Source organism: Cygnus atratus, chromosome 2 (assembly GCF_013377495.2).
Source record: "Cygnus atratus isolate AKBS03 ecotype Queensland, Australia chromosome 2, CAtr_DNAZoo_HiC_assembly, whole genome shotgun sequence".
Lineage (NCBI taxonomy): Eukaryota > Metazoa > Chordata > Aves > Anseriformes > Anatidae > Cygnus > Cygnus atratus.
In genome coordinates this window covers 134760413-134777958 of record NC_066363.1, presented here as the reverse complement: position 1 = coordinate 134777958, position 17546 = coordinate 134760413, and the positions used below count along the sequence as shown (strand labels likewise).

Genomic DNA, 17546 nt, shown 5'->3' with positions numbered 1-17546 from the left:
ACTGATGTAGCAAGACTGACCCGTCGAGATAGGATGACCAAATATGTCTCCAGCTGCAAAACCACCTGTTCTTCATCCAGCTTTATGTCATTTATCTCAAACCATTTAACAGAAAAGTGGGGGGAGAGCATTCTCATAACACAGCAGTATTTGGTAGTTAAGACCTTATTTGAAATTGAGTGTTTTCTACCATGGATTTCCACTTGGCTTGAAGCTACCTGTCCACGATGACCAGCAGTGGGGTAGTGCAGGAAGCAAATATCCCACTCCTATTTGAGCTTGCCCGCTGCAGAATGGAACTCTGCACAGAAAGCTCTTACAGCTGAAAAATTGGCAGTGCTCTCTGAACCCACCCTGCTTCTTTTATATAAATAAAGCTTTATTTCAGATGGGACTTCTACTCTGCATAACCCTTATTTTATAACTGATAAATGTTATAAATGTCCTGGGGCTGTAAGTACCTAGTTTATTTTTAAAACTGCTTTGTTTCTTTAATCAGTAGCTGATTTAAAATCTTAGCTGGTCTTTAAGACCTCAGCTGCCAGAAGAGAAGCTGTCTTGCCTTAAAACACTGGAAAAGCACATTAACGCCTAAATTGGCTGCTGGCTGGACCAAATGCAGCATTGTGAGATTATCCTGAAGGATGCACTTTCCCAAAAGGTATATCTCAACTAGGCTATTCTGCAGAGCTGATTTGTACTAGATTGTGGTTTTACAGTAATCACTGGAAGGCCTCAGGATGCCACATGAAACTTACCCTTTCCTACTGGGCATTCATCTATAACATTTTTCCAAAATGGTGAAGCAATTTCAAGGCTTACTGACCTTAAGGTTTCCTTAAGTGAGGAGAAAGAGCTTTACCTGGTTGTCATCCACAGTATATTTAAACTTTTTAGCAGAGCCTTGGGCTAGAGCTAGCGATGCTACATAACCAACCAGTGCTACTCCAAAAGCTTCAGTGACTACTTCAGACAGGATATTCATGGGTGGCAGTTTTGGTGGTGGTAGCCTGTAAAAGAAAAGAAAAAGAAAAAAAAAAACACAATCCTTTTTTCAATTCATGAAAATACAAGAGAAACAGAGAAACAATCTCTGCATGCCTGGTTAACATTTAAATACTTGTAAGGTGACATTTATCAATATTTTAGATTACTAAGATAACAGTCTATTGGGAACTGCAGGGAAAAAATTGTACTGGCAGATGAAAGTTTTAGATAGATAATTCCATTTGTAAACTGTGGTTTGAGAATTTATGGAGAACTCCCTTTAAATTAGCTCTCTCCACTGAGATAAAATCCCTAATTCATTAATTTTTTAATGAGAAATAGAAGAGATTCGACTGTATATCCTTTTTCTTTTTTCATACTTGGCTTTCCTGAAAAGTTCAATTTAAATCTTTTAAACCATTTAGTATCTTCATAGGTTGTGGACAGTATGGAAATGTACTCCATCTAAGGGAGACTTTGTAATGGGGGTTGCTATGAAATGCTGCAGTTAAGAACTGAATCACCCCAGCCCACCTCTGCACTCCACGAAAAGATTTCAGGATCTCCTTTCTATCATATATCCATTAGACATCATCAGGTATTCCGTACCTACTCCATAAAGTATTGAAATAACTACAAAAATGCACAAGAAAGTTTGCATATCTATACCAATACACCTTTTTAATGTGGGACTGAACTGTGAGAGAGTATTTGAGGAGTTCAAAAACGGACAAGACAGATTTTTGCTATTTCTTATTTCAGAAAACTACTTTGACCTCTTAGCAAGCTGTTCGTAGAACTAAACATATTTAAAAGCCACAAGCTAAAAAAAAGCACTTTACCCTTCAGGAATATGTCCCACAACTTCTAGCCCATAGGCGTATTCCATATCAGCATAGTAGCAGGCAGCAGATGTAGCAATTATCTATTTGATTCAATACAGAAAAAGACGTTATGTTTCTTTTGCTTTCAGGTTCTCACATGGTCCCTGTTACTGCCATAGCTAAACACATGACGGTGTTCATGAATTTATCCTTACTACAATTCACTATGACAGGGAAGTATTATTACTAAAATTTCAGCAAATGTGGAAGTGAGGCAAAAGAATCTAAGATCTGGATGCAATAATGGGTTTAGAAAATACGTCTGAAGAAGGTCTATAGTGGAGTTTGGCTGCTCTGTGTTAATAAAAGCAATCTTCAAAAGTCTCTGGAAAGCCTCTTGACAATCAGAATCAAACTGTCCCTCTGCAGCATGTGCCTCAGGCCACTTCCATTCATGCCAACAGCTTAAAGTAATTCATAATTTAGCCATTCCTGAGTGGTCTGAGGCAGATGATGTTGTCTGAGCACATCTAATCCAGACTGGCAGAGTTGACTTCAGCACAAAACCCAGTAAGAGATGGTGTGTTTGCCTCCTATATATATGTTCTGGCACGGATAAACCTTGCTGAGGGAGAGGAAATTTTGGCCCCAAGGAGGTTCAACTTGTTTCCTGTACTTTTTGTGAGCTAATCACATAAATCCCAAAAGAACAGGATCAAGCTCCAGTCCATCATCCTTGGTCTGCTGCATTGTCTGGTATTGTTTAAAAGACAATACAGAAATAGATCCTAGAGCAGGGACCAGAACCTCCTTTTCCAGCATTTTTCCCATGAGAAAGGATTCTTTTGTAAACTTTTTAAAAAAAAAAAAAAAAAAAAAGTAATTGTGATGATCCACTCTGAAAAGAATCTTTCAATTTTTTAAAATTTTCTTTTAGATGTCTAGAGAAAATCAGAAGCTTCTGTCCTGGTGCTGGTTATCTGACCATAGCTTAATCCTTAAAGTAGAGATTTACAATGCAATACCTAATTTCAATTTAGCCTATGCCATATGAAAGGAAAACTGTAAGTAAACTTACAGAGAGCAATAGCTTAGGTATTTAAATTTGTTGCAGATAAATAACAGGCAATATCTAAGCCAGAACTACCCAGTACAAGATTTGCCTGGAGTTACAATGTGTCAGTTACTTTTCATTTTCTACTTCAGACTTACACTTTAACATTCTAGGCTCCATATTCTTGTAATTATGTAAAAAGTAGTAAGCACATGAAAAATATTACACAAATTGGGAATGTATGTCACTTCTTTCTTAATTATTTAGCCAAACTGTTTCCTGTTCTTACATTTAACATACAGCCATGAAAATTAGCTATCCATTTAATAAGTGGCAGGTGTGGTTGTGGGTAACTATAGACAACACGGTAAACTTTAGCAGATTAGTTAAACCACTGAAAACTCTGTAAAGAAAAACGTCTGATATTTGGCTTCATACTTACCAAAACTAGATCGATAGGAAGAACAATTTTAATGTTTCTCTGAAATTTCTCATTCAGTTCCTTAACGAGAACAAGCACCACAATGCTCAGCAAGGAGAGAAGTAAGGCCTCTTGTTGAACTGATCTGATATTTTCAAATATGTAGGCATAAATCTACGGTGATTGAGATGAACAACAAATTAGAACTAGATTACAAAATACACCATTCTGGGTCATGTGCTATGACATCTTCTACACAACTTCAAATGCTTTGAATTACCCATGAGATCAGAATCAGTGCTCCAGGAGCTGAGTCATCTGACACACTGGCATCCACTTAACATTTTGCAAGGAAAAAAATCACCAACATACCATTGCTAAATTCTATGAATTTTCAAAGACTCAAAATCTGTAGTGAATATTTGTATATAAAAATTCATACATTTCTACTGGTTGGTAGAAGGAAGCTAGAAAATTCCAGTACATCTGATATTTATCCTTTTCTTATTCCATTTTATTAAATTCAATGACATAAATGAGTGTTGCACAAAAATGTTAAGAAAAGCTCGCACAAAGATTTATTTTAGGTGTCCGTAGCTTGTGACATCCATCAACTCCAATGGTAAAAGTAACTTCTAAGGAAAAAAATTAAAAGACAGAAAGGAGGGAGAAGGAGAAGGAGAGAGGGCAAGAAGAAAAAGAGAATGAATAAATGCAGTATTGGCTGGGAAGAGAAGCAAGAGGAATCTTCCCAGATGATTGTCCTTTTCAGGGCCTCCTCTCAGCGCTCAGGGAGGTACAGTTTCAAGAGTAACCGTATAGTTTCATCAGGATACACTCAGTCTCCGTGTTGGTTGCTCTTGCCCATTATACTAACAGCGCTCCACAGAGCACACTTTGATCAGGTCCAGATGCTGCATACACTAATTAGCTGTCATGCTTTGTGTGTGTATTGTTGGCTATTTAAATGACTATTTAAATGACTAATGCTATCTACGAGGCTCTATTTCTTTCCCTAGCATGAAGTTATAGGTTAAAAGCCACAAAGCAAGAGATAGAAAGAGGCTGGGGGGAGAAAGGGTGATTCACACATCAGTGGAAACTTTTTCTATGGGAAAAACAGCCATGGTGATGTGTGGGAATCTGCAGGTGCAAGGGTGCAAACCACACTGGACCACAAGATTAAAAGTCCTGACACAGCAGGCTCCAGGATGTTGGGGAATGGCTACAGTACTGCAAGGGAGAGAAAGAAAGCAGTGCTAAAAAAGGAGACTGGAGCAGAGCTACAGAGCTGCAAATGGGAGGCCTCAGCTGCTCGAAGTCTAAGGCATGGCATGGTGCAATGTGATGTAAAGCGTGGTCAGAATAATATTGCATCTGTGATGAAGAAAGAAAATATAATGCTAAACATAAGGAACCTGTGGAATAGAAAGAATGAGTAGGAATAGGAAGACTATGAATGAATAAAAGGGATCTGTGATGATGAATACAAAATTATAAGTAACAGGCTTGGAAGAACGCAGTTGCCTTCACTCCAGCACTGAGGACACAGTTATCAGTGAACTGTAATTTCAGTTCTACTCTGAATTTAAGGCTCCTGAAAATGAGGCATAAATCAGTATGATAACAGATTAACAGAAAGTAATGAAAAAAATCACAAGTCAATTGTAATGGCTACAAAGGGCTGGTGAAAGTTGGCGGAAACTTCCATCATGATATACAAAGGAATAATTATATCCCCATCACAAAGTATTTTCAGGCCTTATGAATAAAAGCAGCAGTCCATTGCCTAGAGGAAAAAAAGAGTAATGAAAATGGAAATAATGCATATGCTTAATAAAGCTGCAGGGGAAAAAACAAGGTAGGCTCTGTCCCTCGAATTCTGCATTAAGGTTTTGGTAACTACTGTGTAGCCTGAAATGCAAACTGTATAGAGAACAGAAGTTGAAATCTAAGCTGTAGATTTAGACTGCCTTACAAGTATCTTCCTTTAAAAAGACAGAATAAAGGATAATAAAGTCAAAAACTGAGACTGAGATATTTAATTAAACAAATGAAAGGTGCTTCTTTTTCTGACAAAAACAAAGATCACTAAAATAAATTAGAAGTGGCATTTGTAGTTTTATCAAAATATAGATTAATAATTTTCTGCCCCACAAAATCTGTTTTCAAACAAATGTATAATGCTAACAAGGTTTGGTGGTTTGGAGTTTAAATACAGATATTTATGTTAGATGGGAAAAAAAAAAAAAGACTAGAAAAATTGTCTTAGGAAAGGTTCTAGGAGAAAGGTAGTCAATATGATGGCATTTTTTCCCATTCTAGTTCTGTCACTCCTTGAAGACACAATGCTCATTTTGAAGAATGAGTAAATTACAAATATGTTCCTGATTTTTCCTCTTGTCATTTCTATGAAGTTTTTCATAATTTATAAGGAAAAAAAATACAACAAAAATCTCTAAAAATAATTATGGAAAATAAGAAGAAATTGGAGAAGAAATGTATTTTTTTCTCATAAAGGGGAAAATGTAGACCACCCCATTAGCCTTGGACTTTTGACTGAGGATGAACAGTATAAACCAACACAAACATTTCTCAGAATCTGGAAGAAAAACATTTTAAAATCAACTTGTTAAATAAAATGATCTACATGTCATAGTTCTGAAGGATGGTAATCGAATGACAGTTTTTAACCACATATTGTCCCACTGTCATCAGACAATGTGGACTGTGTCTTGAGTGACTTGGGATGGGTCTTTGTATCCATAATTTTCTAAAAATGCATTTTTAAGAGAGTGCAGACCTTGGCTCAGTGCCCAAGCAGGAGCTGTGATTAATTAGGACAAAGAAAGCAATCTGGAAAACTGCATTGCAAGCTGTGCCCACGAAGTCACTAAAGTCTGAGCTAGATCTAAAGGTAAGGAGGTAAGAAAAGGGAAGAAATAGATTGATTCTTAATTGTTAAAGTCAAACAGATGTGGGCCTTTTAAAAATGAGCACTGTCAGCATTAGTTATCTCTGGCTTTGGTGTTGAATTTAATTTGCCTAGACAAACTGAAATATAAAGAAGGGTGAATAAATATAATCCTAATGAAGGATTACTAAGAAATGTGCATAAACTTTTAGAATGTTTTTCTTTCTTTACAAATTGACTAAAAAATAAGACTTGTTATTTTTCTAAAAATATATAGCCAAGACTCCTAGAACTTTCACAGAATGGATGAGGCTGTCAGGGACCTCTGGAGGCCACTTGATCCCACTCCTGCTCAAACAGGGATACCCAGAGCAGGGTGCCCAGCACCGCATCCAGGCGGCTTCTGAAGGTCTCCAGGAAGGAGACCCCACAGTCTCTGGGCAGCCTGTGCTCCATCACCCACATTGTAAAGTACTTCCTGGTGTTTAGGCACAAACCCCAGTCTGTGCTCATTCCTTCTTGTCCTCACACTGGGCACCAGACTGAACAGTTTCATCTCTCTCGGCCTCTCCTCATAGGACAGATGTTCCAGTTCCTTGGTGGCCTTATGTTGGACTCTTTCCAGAATTTCCAGATCTCTGTTGTACTGGGGGGCCCAGAACTGGACATAGTACTCCAAGTGCTGCCACACCATCACCGAGTATAACAGAAAGATCACCCTTCTTGCCATACTGGTGATACTTTGCCTAATGCAGCCAAGAATACTGTTAGCCTTCTTAGCAGCAATGGCACATCGCCCACTCGTGTTCAACTCAGTTTCTACCAGGACCCCCAGATCCTCTTCTGCAGAGCTGCTTTCCAGCTGGGTGGCCCCACCATGTGCTGGTGCCTGGGGTTGTTCCTCCCCAAGTGCAGGATTTTGCACTTCTGCTTGTTGAACTTCACGAGGTTCCTGTCGGCCCACCTCTCCAGCCTGTTGAGGTCCCAATGGATGGCAGCATGGCCCTCTGATGAAGCAGCCAGTCCCCCCAGTTTTGTGTCATTTGTGATTTAACTGAGAGTGCACTCTACCCCATCATCCAGATTGTTCACAAAGACATTAAACAGAATTGAACCCACTACTGATACCTGGGGTACACTGCTAGCTACTGGTCTCAAACTAGACTTTGGCCACTAGACACTGTAGTGTAGACAGATTCTCTGAGGATCTTGTGGAGAGCAGTGTCAAAGGCCAAAAAAGATTATTTCAAAAATGAGTATGGAAGCTGAGGCAAATAAAAGAAGAATTAAAAGCAACAAATTAGTTATAACACCTTATACAGCTTAAGAGTATATGGCCCTATTACATTTAAAAAAAAATGTTTGTTTTTTGACAAATACAACACATTGTGTGAGGAAAAAAAAAATCAGGTAGAGGGAACAAACATGAAAAAGAGGGGGTAAAGGACTGATATTGGGAACACGAAGACTTTCGCAGCTAACTTGCAGCACCACAAGGATTTTGCAACCAAGTTGCAACACAACCACAAAAGACTGGTTTTTGCAAAGTAGGTTTGTTTACATTGCAGGAGATCACTTTGTAGTGCTGCATTTTCTCAGAAACTTGTGGTAGGATAAATATATCTACACAAGGATAAGGGGCAAATATAGATATGTCTTTCTGTTTTCGGATACTAAGTAAAACTTGTTGATAGTTTTCTTCTTGTCCCTCGTGAAAATTAGGCTTCACGTGTAGCGCTGTCTTACCATTTGTCTTTCTCACATTCACCTTGCCATTCCATTTTGTAAAATCTCTATTGATGCTGCAATGTGCAGCTCAACTGCAGTGTTACAAATCATATACAGGGAAAATGAAATGTAATAAATTACATAAGCTATGTGTAAACACAACAATCCCATAGGCTCGATGCCAGTGTAGTAGATTTGTTCTCCATATACAGTGCTCATTTTTACATATTTACTCATGATCTCACTCACTGTAAAAGAATACATTTTACTTGCTTGTTTTACTTTCAACTCTCCTATCACACTTTATTAAACATTCTTATTCTTGCTTTGCCAACCCAAAGGCTGCCTGAAGCAAAACAATGTGCTTTGTGAGTGGGAGGTGGTCTGAAGTGGAGAAAAGAAAAAAATACAAATAAAATGCAAAAATACCAGTCTTTGGGGTTTCATGAATTTGGAGAAAAGAACGTGTCCAGAAACACATTGCCAAATTCAGTGCTGTTGACTGAGATACTGGAGTTTCTTGAAGCAATCCATAAGTCTAAACAGATACCAGAAGCATTTAAAAATACTTTTATGGTTAAATTGTCCCTTCTATATATGAAGGCTTTCTCATTTGTTATTATTTTAAGTTGCACAGAGTTTTGTTGTTGGTGTTGTTCATTTGTTTTTACACAATTCTACAGAGCAATTGAAAACCTTAAAAAAATATATATTTGGAAAATGCTCAAAGGGGTTTGATTTCAAAAGTGAAATGAAGGGCAAAGACCTTGTTTCAAACACATTAAAAATACAAGGGATAAGGGAATAAATTTCTTTCAAAGCATTTGAATGACTTCACTTATGATATCATCAGCACACCAACGTGGAAATATTTCCTTGTATTACTTCTGTTCTTTATTATTGCTCATAATGTATGTTTTGATTATGTCTTGGCTGTGGTGCTGAACACTAGTCATCTCCACAAGATGATAATATGCCTATATGTAAGTAGAATCACCATGGAAATATCATGAAAAACAAAAAAAGGAAAAAATAGCTGCTCTCATTTTATATTAAGAAGTATTTATGAACAGGCTTTTAAAGAATAAACAACTTTTTTAATATATGGTGAATCATTTGTAATAGTCTCACAGGCCAACCAACTACTCATAAAAATGACTATGACATTTTTACTTATATTCTTACAAGATATATTTACTTGTCTTTATTATATGTCCCTAATTCTCATCAATAAACTGTTCCTGTAGAAAAACTTACTGATGTATTATCCAAATAAAATGTTACCAAATGTATAAAATACTATAAAGCAACATTCTGAAAAGCAACATCTTTTTTTTATCACTTGGTCTAAATTAACTAAGTTCCCAAAATAAGAGGAGAAAATGAAGAGTTGAGCAATGCAAGAAACTATGGTCAATCTTTTTAAATAAAGTGTCCTAATTTAGTAGCTAACTAGAACAAGCCTCACCTCTTCCCTCATCTGGTAACCGAATCATCAGTTGCTATCAGTTCAAAGTAAATATCTACCGAGCGAGTAAACATAATTTTGCTATGAGTAAAATGTCATTTTGACAGATATTATTGTAATACTACTAATTCTTCAGACAAGATATTATACTCACAACACCTAAACTCAGAGTTTGCTAGAGTAAGTTAACTTAAAGAATCTATTCTCAGATCTTTTATGCAGTAAAATCATACAGCATAGAAACCCTGAAAGGTTTCAGCCATCAATATCTACTTTCCAAAGGGAGCCACACTATGATAATATATAAAAGGTTATATGCACTTTATAAAAGCTACCTTGAAGCTGTATACTTGCTGTACTTCTGGCCAAATAAATAAATAAATAAATAAATCATGTCATAAAGTAACACGTAACATATCTAGGGTAATTTTTTGCATAAGAGATCCACAAATCATGAGTCACATTCTTTTTACCACAATGATGGTTAGGTTACATTGAGCAAAATATGAAGAAAATAATGACATTTGTAATATACAGTGTTCCCTCTCAGATGCTGGTCATGCAAGAGTTAACCCTCCCTGTAAAAGTGTATAAAATCTGTAATTGCTCATGTTAATGAAAGGAATCATTGATGCTATAATACATTTATATTGCAAATTATTTATTGTACCCTTTCAAAATAGGTCATGCTAACTCTTCATCAAGTTTTCCTAATCTGTTTCTACAAACAGAAGTAGCGAAACAAAGATTTTGGTATTACTTTTTTGTTCATTCACATACATGCATCACAAATTCTGCATATATATACATATAAAGAAAAAAAAAAAAGCATAGTGTGTTAAGAAAACGTTAGCTAATGAAATAACCCATCTCATTTACAGAACTCACATGAAAAAATCCTAGTGGTCCTGATATATATGGCATTTTCATTCCCAGCAAGTACTTCACTTGTGAAGTCACCACATGTGTCGCTGCTCCTGTTGTCATTGCGCTGATCACTGGTTCTGTTAACAAGAAGGTGGCACTGCCCAACTGCAGCATAAACATTGCTACCTGGAAAGCAAAGGTATATGCATCAGCAAGCGTAATAAAGTGCAGCTTCCTGGTGATAGGACAGTGAGTCCTTTTAATAAACTGTAAGATAATTGAGAATAGAACACGCAAGTCCTCTGAAGGATGAACTGAACTTAAAACTGAACCCGCTGGTTCATCTGCGTTATCTCACTCACATCACAGGTTTACCAGACTCTACCTTTAGCTTAGTAATGAAAGCCAACTTGGAAAAGCTGTCTTCATGTGATGCTTATTATTCTCTCTTGCTCAAATATGGGATAAAAACAAATATAAAAACATCAGCTGAATAAGCATGGTGCTAAGATTCATTCCTGCTCCTCTGATATTCATACTGAGTAGGCAAAGGGTCGTGGTCCACCTAACCAATGCCAACTTGTCAATAGCATGACTCCCAATGTCAGTAATGCCAATAGCTACCAAATTTATTAGGTGCTAAAACTGCAGAGACATGAGGCTTACACTGAGCTTTGCCCTGCCCCAGGCCACTGTGCCACCAGTGTCCCCATCCCACAAAGTCACACATCATCTTAGCTCCTCTGGCAGAATTTTAGCCATCTGATATCCTACTGACCTTGAGCATATAGTCTGATATATCATGATACTTGGTGCTCTTGTGCTACAATATCATAATATCAAATATTTCTTGTATGACCAATCCAGTATCTCTAGTTACATCAACTTCAAATGCAGAGGTTTCTGTTTTTGCAGCTATTCAAGTAAGGAAGCTACAGAATTTGCTTTAGATGATGGAGGGTACAAAAATATTTTCTTCTTTACAGAAAACCAGAGAAGTTTATATAGTTTCATGTTCTGTTTCAACAAAATTTATAAAGTTATAGTAAAAGTAAGATATCTTAAAGATTTTAAAAATCTACTTCCTATGTACTTCGGCAATACTTGAACTAACTTAAAATAGAATATCTGTATACAATCAGAAAATTTAAAACAGGAAGAAAAACTCAACATCTAATTTCATAAACACAACCCTATATTCAAACTAGATTTCTCCTCTAGGAAAAAAAAAAAAAAAAAAGGAAAGAAAGAAAAAAGACTTTGGCTCAGCTATATTTGATCTTGAAGATAATTTCAGCTGCCCTGCAACTTTTACAAAAGCTATTTCAGGGTGCAGGGATAAAGATCATAGAATATTATTCCTCTCTAATCTGGGAATCTGTTTACAGCTATTGTAGATTCTTCATACGAATATAGTACAAAACCCCAAAGTATTAAGTGTCCTACTACATTATCTCCCTTTATCCCAGACTGCAATCACTTATTTTCTTTAATGAATGAGACTTGACAGAGCTTATTTCTTTGACCAAGGTTGTTACTGACTTACAGATGCTACTGTGGTTTGCATAACATGTAATACTTTGCTGGATGACATTAAATTACATTTAAATTATCCCCCTTACAATGAGTTCTGCAGACTCACTAGATCAAAAAGTGTTTTTTGTTTGTTTGTTTTTTTATAACTTTTATATCCTTTTGCATTTGTTGTTCTTCTGCCTGAAAAGTTAAACAACTCTGCTCAGAGTTGTTTATGACAATACTTTCCATGAGGATTATTTTGTGTTTACCATATTAAATAGTCATTTCAGAACACATCAATCTCCTTTATTTTTGTTTTTGTTGTAGTTTTGAGGTTAAGACAGTCCTTTTCAACTGTTATTATTCCTTACACATGACCACCATTTGTTTTTTCACCATAAATCTCACCTGTATGCAGCAAGCTAGAAGTATAAAAGCTCACAAAAAACAACAATACAATTAAATAAATTTAAAAATAAAATAAAAACAGAGTGGCTTTTATTTAACAGAATAACCTCTAGTGAACAATTTCCTAATCCCTTCAAGAGATGAAATATGAGAATCTTTCTCTATTCCCAACTAATAGCATGTGAACTGCTCAGTACTACAAAAAAAAATCAGAATATTGATTGCCATTCCAGATTGGACCCCAATAAAGATAATTACTGTTACACTCTCAGTGAGTAGTAATTTAGTTAGTCATGCCTAAAACCAATAATTACTAGCTTCAAATATTTTGTTTATCTGTTTGTTCCAACAGTGTGCCTATTCAGATATTTAAAATATTTTTCACAGTAGCAAAGTTCAATAAGGAATAAATTTTCCCTCCTCTAGCGAGTTTTTCTTTGTTTCTTAAGATCAGTTTGTATTATATTGATGTAAAATTTCTAAACGTATTATATTTTAGTTTCCAGAGGATGAAATGGATGTTTCTTTAGTTGCAGAATCAAAACCACAGAGGCTGTTCAGTGAAGTAACTAATATCACTGAGAAATATTAGTTAATATTAGCATTTCAGATAAAGTTATTATTACTACAGTGAATTACAGAGATTTACGATTGCGGAACATTACAACTTCTGCATCACACTCACATTTACTTTTTTTTTTTGACCTTATTTTTTTTTACTTAAATTTTTCAGCATTTTGAGGCCATGTGACCCTACTTCACAGGTAGAAACTAAAAGGTTGGTCACATTTAAAGCATACTTATTGTTTTTGTATAACTATGGGTTATATAAGATAAATACAAATCATGACTATGGTTTCAGATGGGCAATTTCTGTAGCCACTCAATGAAACAACAAGCACCAGCCTATGCTGATCATCAGTCTCTTACTGTAGAAGGTAACTCAGGACTTCCAGAAACAAAGGCAACTCTTTATCAGCATGTACATCCTGCTCTTTATTTACTTTATAGCTAAATTAATTAAATGTGCATCCACGAAGCAACCAGAAGAGAAAACACCTGAAAGGAAGGGTGTAATTTTCAGCGTAAGCTGGCATGTGAAATTCCTGTTGTCCTTGCATGTAATGTACAGAACTGCTTAGATGGAGAGGAGGCAAAAAGTTGTTTGGAAATCAACTTCCCAAAACCATTTTCATGTGAGTTTTCTTGTGACATATATACTTTGTATTTTTAGCATTTATACAGTCATAGATCAAGTCTCAAGTTAACCTTCTCTGCTGAAGAACAGACAGTCCATAGCTTGGCTACCAATGCTTTTTGGATAAACACTATTTGAGAGTAAGCTAATGTGACAGTGCACAATTGCAGCACATCACGTTACATCATAAAATCTTTCACCCACTGAGCAATAATCAAAATGCAGAGTTTAATATTCTTAAAGAAATTTACAGTAATCTACTTTATCTTCATTACTGTCATGATGCTCATTTTTGTAGGTTCCTAGTTTTTTCTGGTATACTGTATGATTTTCCTTCCCTGTTGATGCACAAAAACTACAGAGAAAACTGACTGTGAAGCTTCAGAATAGCAAATAAAATACAAAATACTGTCAAAAGCAAATAAGTTTCTCTTTTTGTTATTTGTACTAATGCCGTTTTTTTTCTAAAACAGTAAAGGAATAAAATTTTCACATCGTTTAGGATTGTCTCCAGATTTTTTCCTTTTTCAAAATTTAGTTCTTAGGGGATGAGGGGATAAGTAATTCAAAGAGAGAGTAATCTGAGTAAAAAATAAATAAATAAATAAATAAAATAAAACAGTTTATTTCTAGTTTGTTTCTGTGTCTTTTTCAGTACCTCACAACAGGAAAAAAAATGCATTAAGTAAATTCTCTTGAGATTTTGCTTTCACCAGATATACATTCTTGATAAAATTCATGCAAATGAAATCAGAAGGAGCTGTCAGGGAAAGGGAAAATACCCAGGAGAAAGTGAGGGAAAAAAAAAAAAAGAAGAAAAGAGAGATCACAGAAACAAATTATAAAACCAAGTGATTAAACAGAAGTGGTGGAATAGAAGAAAAAGATGGGGATTTAGCAAGGAGAAGAGATATGAGTAACTGCAAAAAGCAGACTCCTCTATGTTCATTAATTCAAGTACTTTTGGTTCTTGTCCACTTTCAATACTTACTTCCCATGACAACGAGCTCCGTTTATTATTGTTAAAATTCCACTCTCATTGTGTAGTCAATTTAACTTTATGTCCAGTAAGAATTTTTCATGCAGAACAGGCTCTTTGGAAATCACTAATCTCAAACTTTCTGTCCAAAGTAATTGAGTCTGATAACGTGTTACCTGTTGCATGAATTCAGTTTTGGAGAACATTTTAAAACTCTCAAAACTCCATGTTCTTGAAGGAGATGATTCTTTTTTGAACAATACACAGAACAAGAAGTGGTGGTACTCTTTTGGATCATTTGCTGCCTGGGCTAAGATGAGTTCAAGCAGAGGGAATATCTCTTGGAAGGAAACAGTACAGACTGTGAGCCTCTCATTTGGTATTTTCTGTAGATTATCTCAAAATCAGAAGTTGCAAAAGTGAAGATATCTGGGGAACTTCTGGAGACCAACATGACACGGACAGTTCAGCTTCATTGAGTCACCAGTTTAAATTTCTTTTTGGCCTGTTTAAATAGACATAATTGGTAGCTTTTGTTCTTTTGATTTAGAATCACAGAATGGTTTGAGCTGGAAGAGACCATAAAGCCCACCCAGTTCCAACCCCCTGCCATGGGCAGGGACACCGCCGACCAGACCAGGTTGCTCAAAGCCCCATCCAGCCTGGCCTTGAACACCTCCAGGGATGGGGCATCCACAGCTCCTCTGGGCAGCCTGTGCCAGTGCCTCACCACCCTCTGAGTAAATATTTTTTTTTCCTAGGATTACTGCTCTTAAGTTCATTATAGTTGAGTTAGAAGTATTTTGTAGCTTCTGGTGGTGTGTGGAATGAGCTTTCCTCACTCCAGGACCTGAAGAAGACTTCTTTCTGTGGTCCAGACTAACAAGTAGCATGCTGTGTTGTGCTGTCATTGTGGGAACCAGAACTCCCATCCATCCTAGCTGTCCTTTCTAAAATACAGAATATCAGCCTGCAGAAAGTCATTAACCAAAGCTTTCCATTGTAAAAGGAAAATGAACTATTTTCCTGATTACCACCGTATAATAAAGATTCATGTTTGTTTTCAGAAAGAACTACGTATTACATAGAATAGCGCAACATAATTTTCTCCACAGGGAAGCAAAGTATTGGATGAGAATATTAGCCTTACAAAAACATACTTCATGTTCAAAGGTACTCCTTCCTTATTAAGCAAACTTATAGCAGGTCACATAAATAACCAAGTGTAAAAGTAGAGTTTAATGCTTTTTAAATATAGTAGCTGAAAAATAGTGTCAAATCATTCTTCTGGCCAAGTAGGTTCAAGTCTTTACCTACCCTTTCTAAGAAGGAACATGCTGTTTTGGAGAGGGACAGTTCGTCCTTTGGGTGGAAAATGCCCATGGTAAGGAATAGTCATAGTATCAGCCATTTATATGTAATTAGGGACTGGTTAGAACACTGTGTTTCAGTGTAAAGAAACAGCTTTATGAGCAGATAACAAAACAAAGGTTTGCTCCTTTCCCAGATTAGTACCGTCCCAACTACAGTGACGATTCCACTTCTTTTCACATTTCAGGATGTCCTCAATGGAAATCTTTTGCCCTAAAATACATCATATAAATATTCTCATAACAGAACACCACACCTATTCTATACGATTCATTAATTTTTAGTTTAGTCTGATCAGAAGACGACACAGGTCACTGATGTAGCTCTCCACTACCAGCAAGATTCACCTTGTCTCCTTATCTGATAATTGCAGCAACTGCTAGCCAGGAGAATGGAATCAAGAAGAGAAATGTGGATTCTCACAATTCACAGCACCTAAGATGATGGCAAAATTTAATCACAGCCTTTATCTGGACTTCCACCTGAATGTCACTGATGCGTAGCCTCTAGGCAGTCCTCTGGGATATGGGAAATACATATTTTAATCTGTTCTCTGTGTCCTAGATAAATGCTCTGACCATTACACTTCCATGAAGCACTAGTGGCAGCACAACAAGCACCAACTATATTAGTAGGACTGTAATAAAAACAACCTTACTGACCTGGGAGAATTGCCCATACACTTGGCACAGCTCCCTCCCAGACTCACTTTGAAGACTCGGGCAGAGGATTTTCCAGTTCTTCTCATTCCAATCAGGCATAAATAGGACGGAGGTTAAGATAAGTCAGCTGGGGCAGTTTAAAGCATATGAAAAAGCAGAACTTTTCAGAATGAGAGAGGAAGAGGCCTAGAGGATTTACACACCTAATGGGATTCTGCAGCAGCTAAGTAAAATTTTTCTGCATTGGATTTTGAACTTAGATCAAATGCACGAAACTTCCCATTTTAGGCATTTGGGCATTTTAAACACACATGTGGGGATGACATAAGAGACTGCCATTCTCTGAGCACAGCACTCCCAAATGTGTATGCTCAGAGGACTTTTAGCTGTTACAAGCACTGTGCACATGATGTAGTGGTGTGTTACACTCATTGGTGCACATACAGAAGCCAGGCACAATCACAGAGTCACTGAATCGCAGAATGGTTGAGGTTGGAAGGGACTTCTGGATGTCACCTGGTCCAAACCTTCTGCTCAAGCAGAGCCACCTAGAGCTGCTTGCCCAGGACCATCTCCAAGGAAGGAGACTCCACAGTCTCTCTAGGAAAGGCATGATGTGATCTCCACCAGGTCTATCTACTCTATATGTTGTCTCTGGGGGTTCCTTCATATGGCAAACTCAAGTTATAAGTCTGTAACCAATAAAAGAAAACAAAACCAACAACAACAGACATAACAACAAACACAGCTAAAATGGCCACACTTCTTGATACTCCCTACCAACTAACATAAGCACATGCCCCAGTCCCTTCCAAGTCCCAAGCCACTGGAGATGCCAATGTGGGCTCCTTAGCTCATCCTTTGCATGGTAGAGGGACCCAAAGCACCAAGTGTAGGGATCTGGGTTTCTTCCAGGAGGTGAGGTACCCAGGAGGTGTTACAATGTTAAGTGCTGGAACATTTCTTCCATTTTAATATTTACAAGGAAAGATGGAAGCCTTCTTTGAAGACCTAAGCAACTGGCAATAGATAAAGGAATTCAGTGCTTGTGGTGAAAATAGGAAAAGAGAAAAAATTAAAAGACCTCTGATCATTTGAATAAGTTTTGGAGAATCATTTGAAGACATCTGTTTTACTAATTTATTTT

General features: G+C 36.8%; 1 protein-coding gene across 1 annotated transcript in view; it reads right to left on the bottom strand.

Moving 5' to 3' along the window:
• SLC26A7 (solute carrier family 26 member 7) overlaps nucleotides 1-17546 on the bottom strand; it is a 64899-nt gene that overhangs the window by 31080 nt on the left and 16273 nt on the right. Inside the window, exons 6-9 of the mRNA XM_035546324.1 lie at nucleotides 10285-10449; nucleotides 3308-3460; nucleotides 1830-1912; nucleotides 863-1010 (exon numbers count right to left, since the gene is read on the bottom strand). Coding sequence (XP_035402217.1) covers nucleotides 863-1010; nucleotides 1830-1912; nucleotides 3308-3460; nucleotides 10285-10449 — 549 coding nt within the window. The remainder of the gene's footprint in view (nucleotides 1-862; nucleotides 1011-1829; nucleotides 1913-3307; nucleotides 3461-10284; nucleotides 10450-17546) is intronic.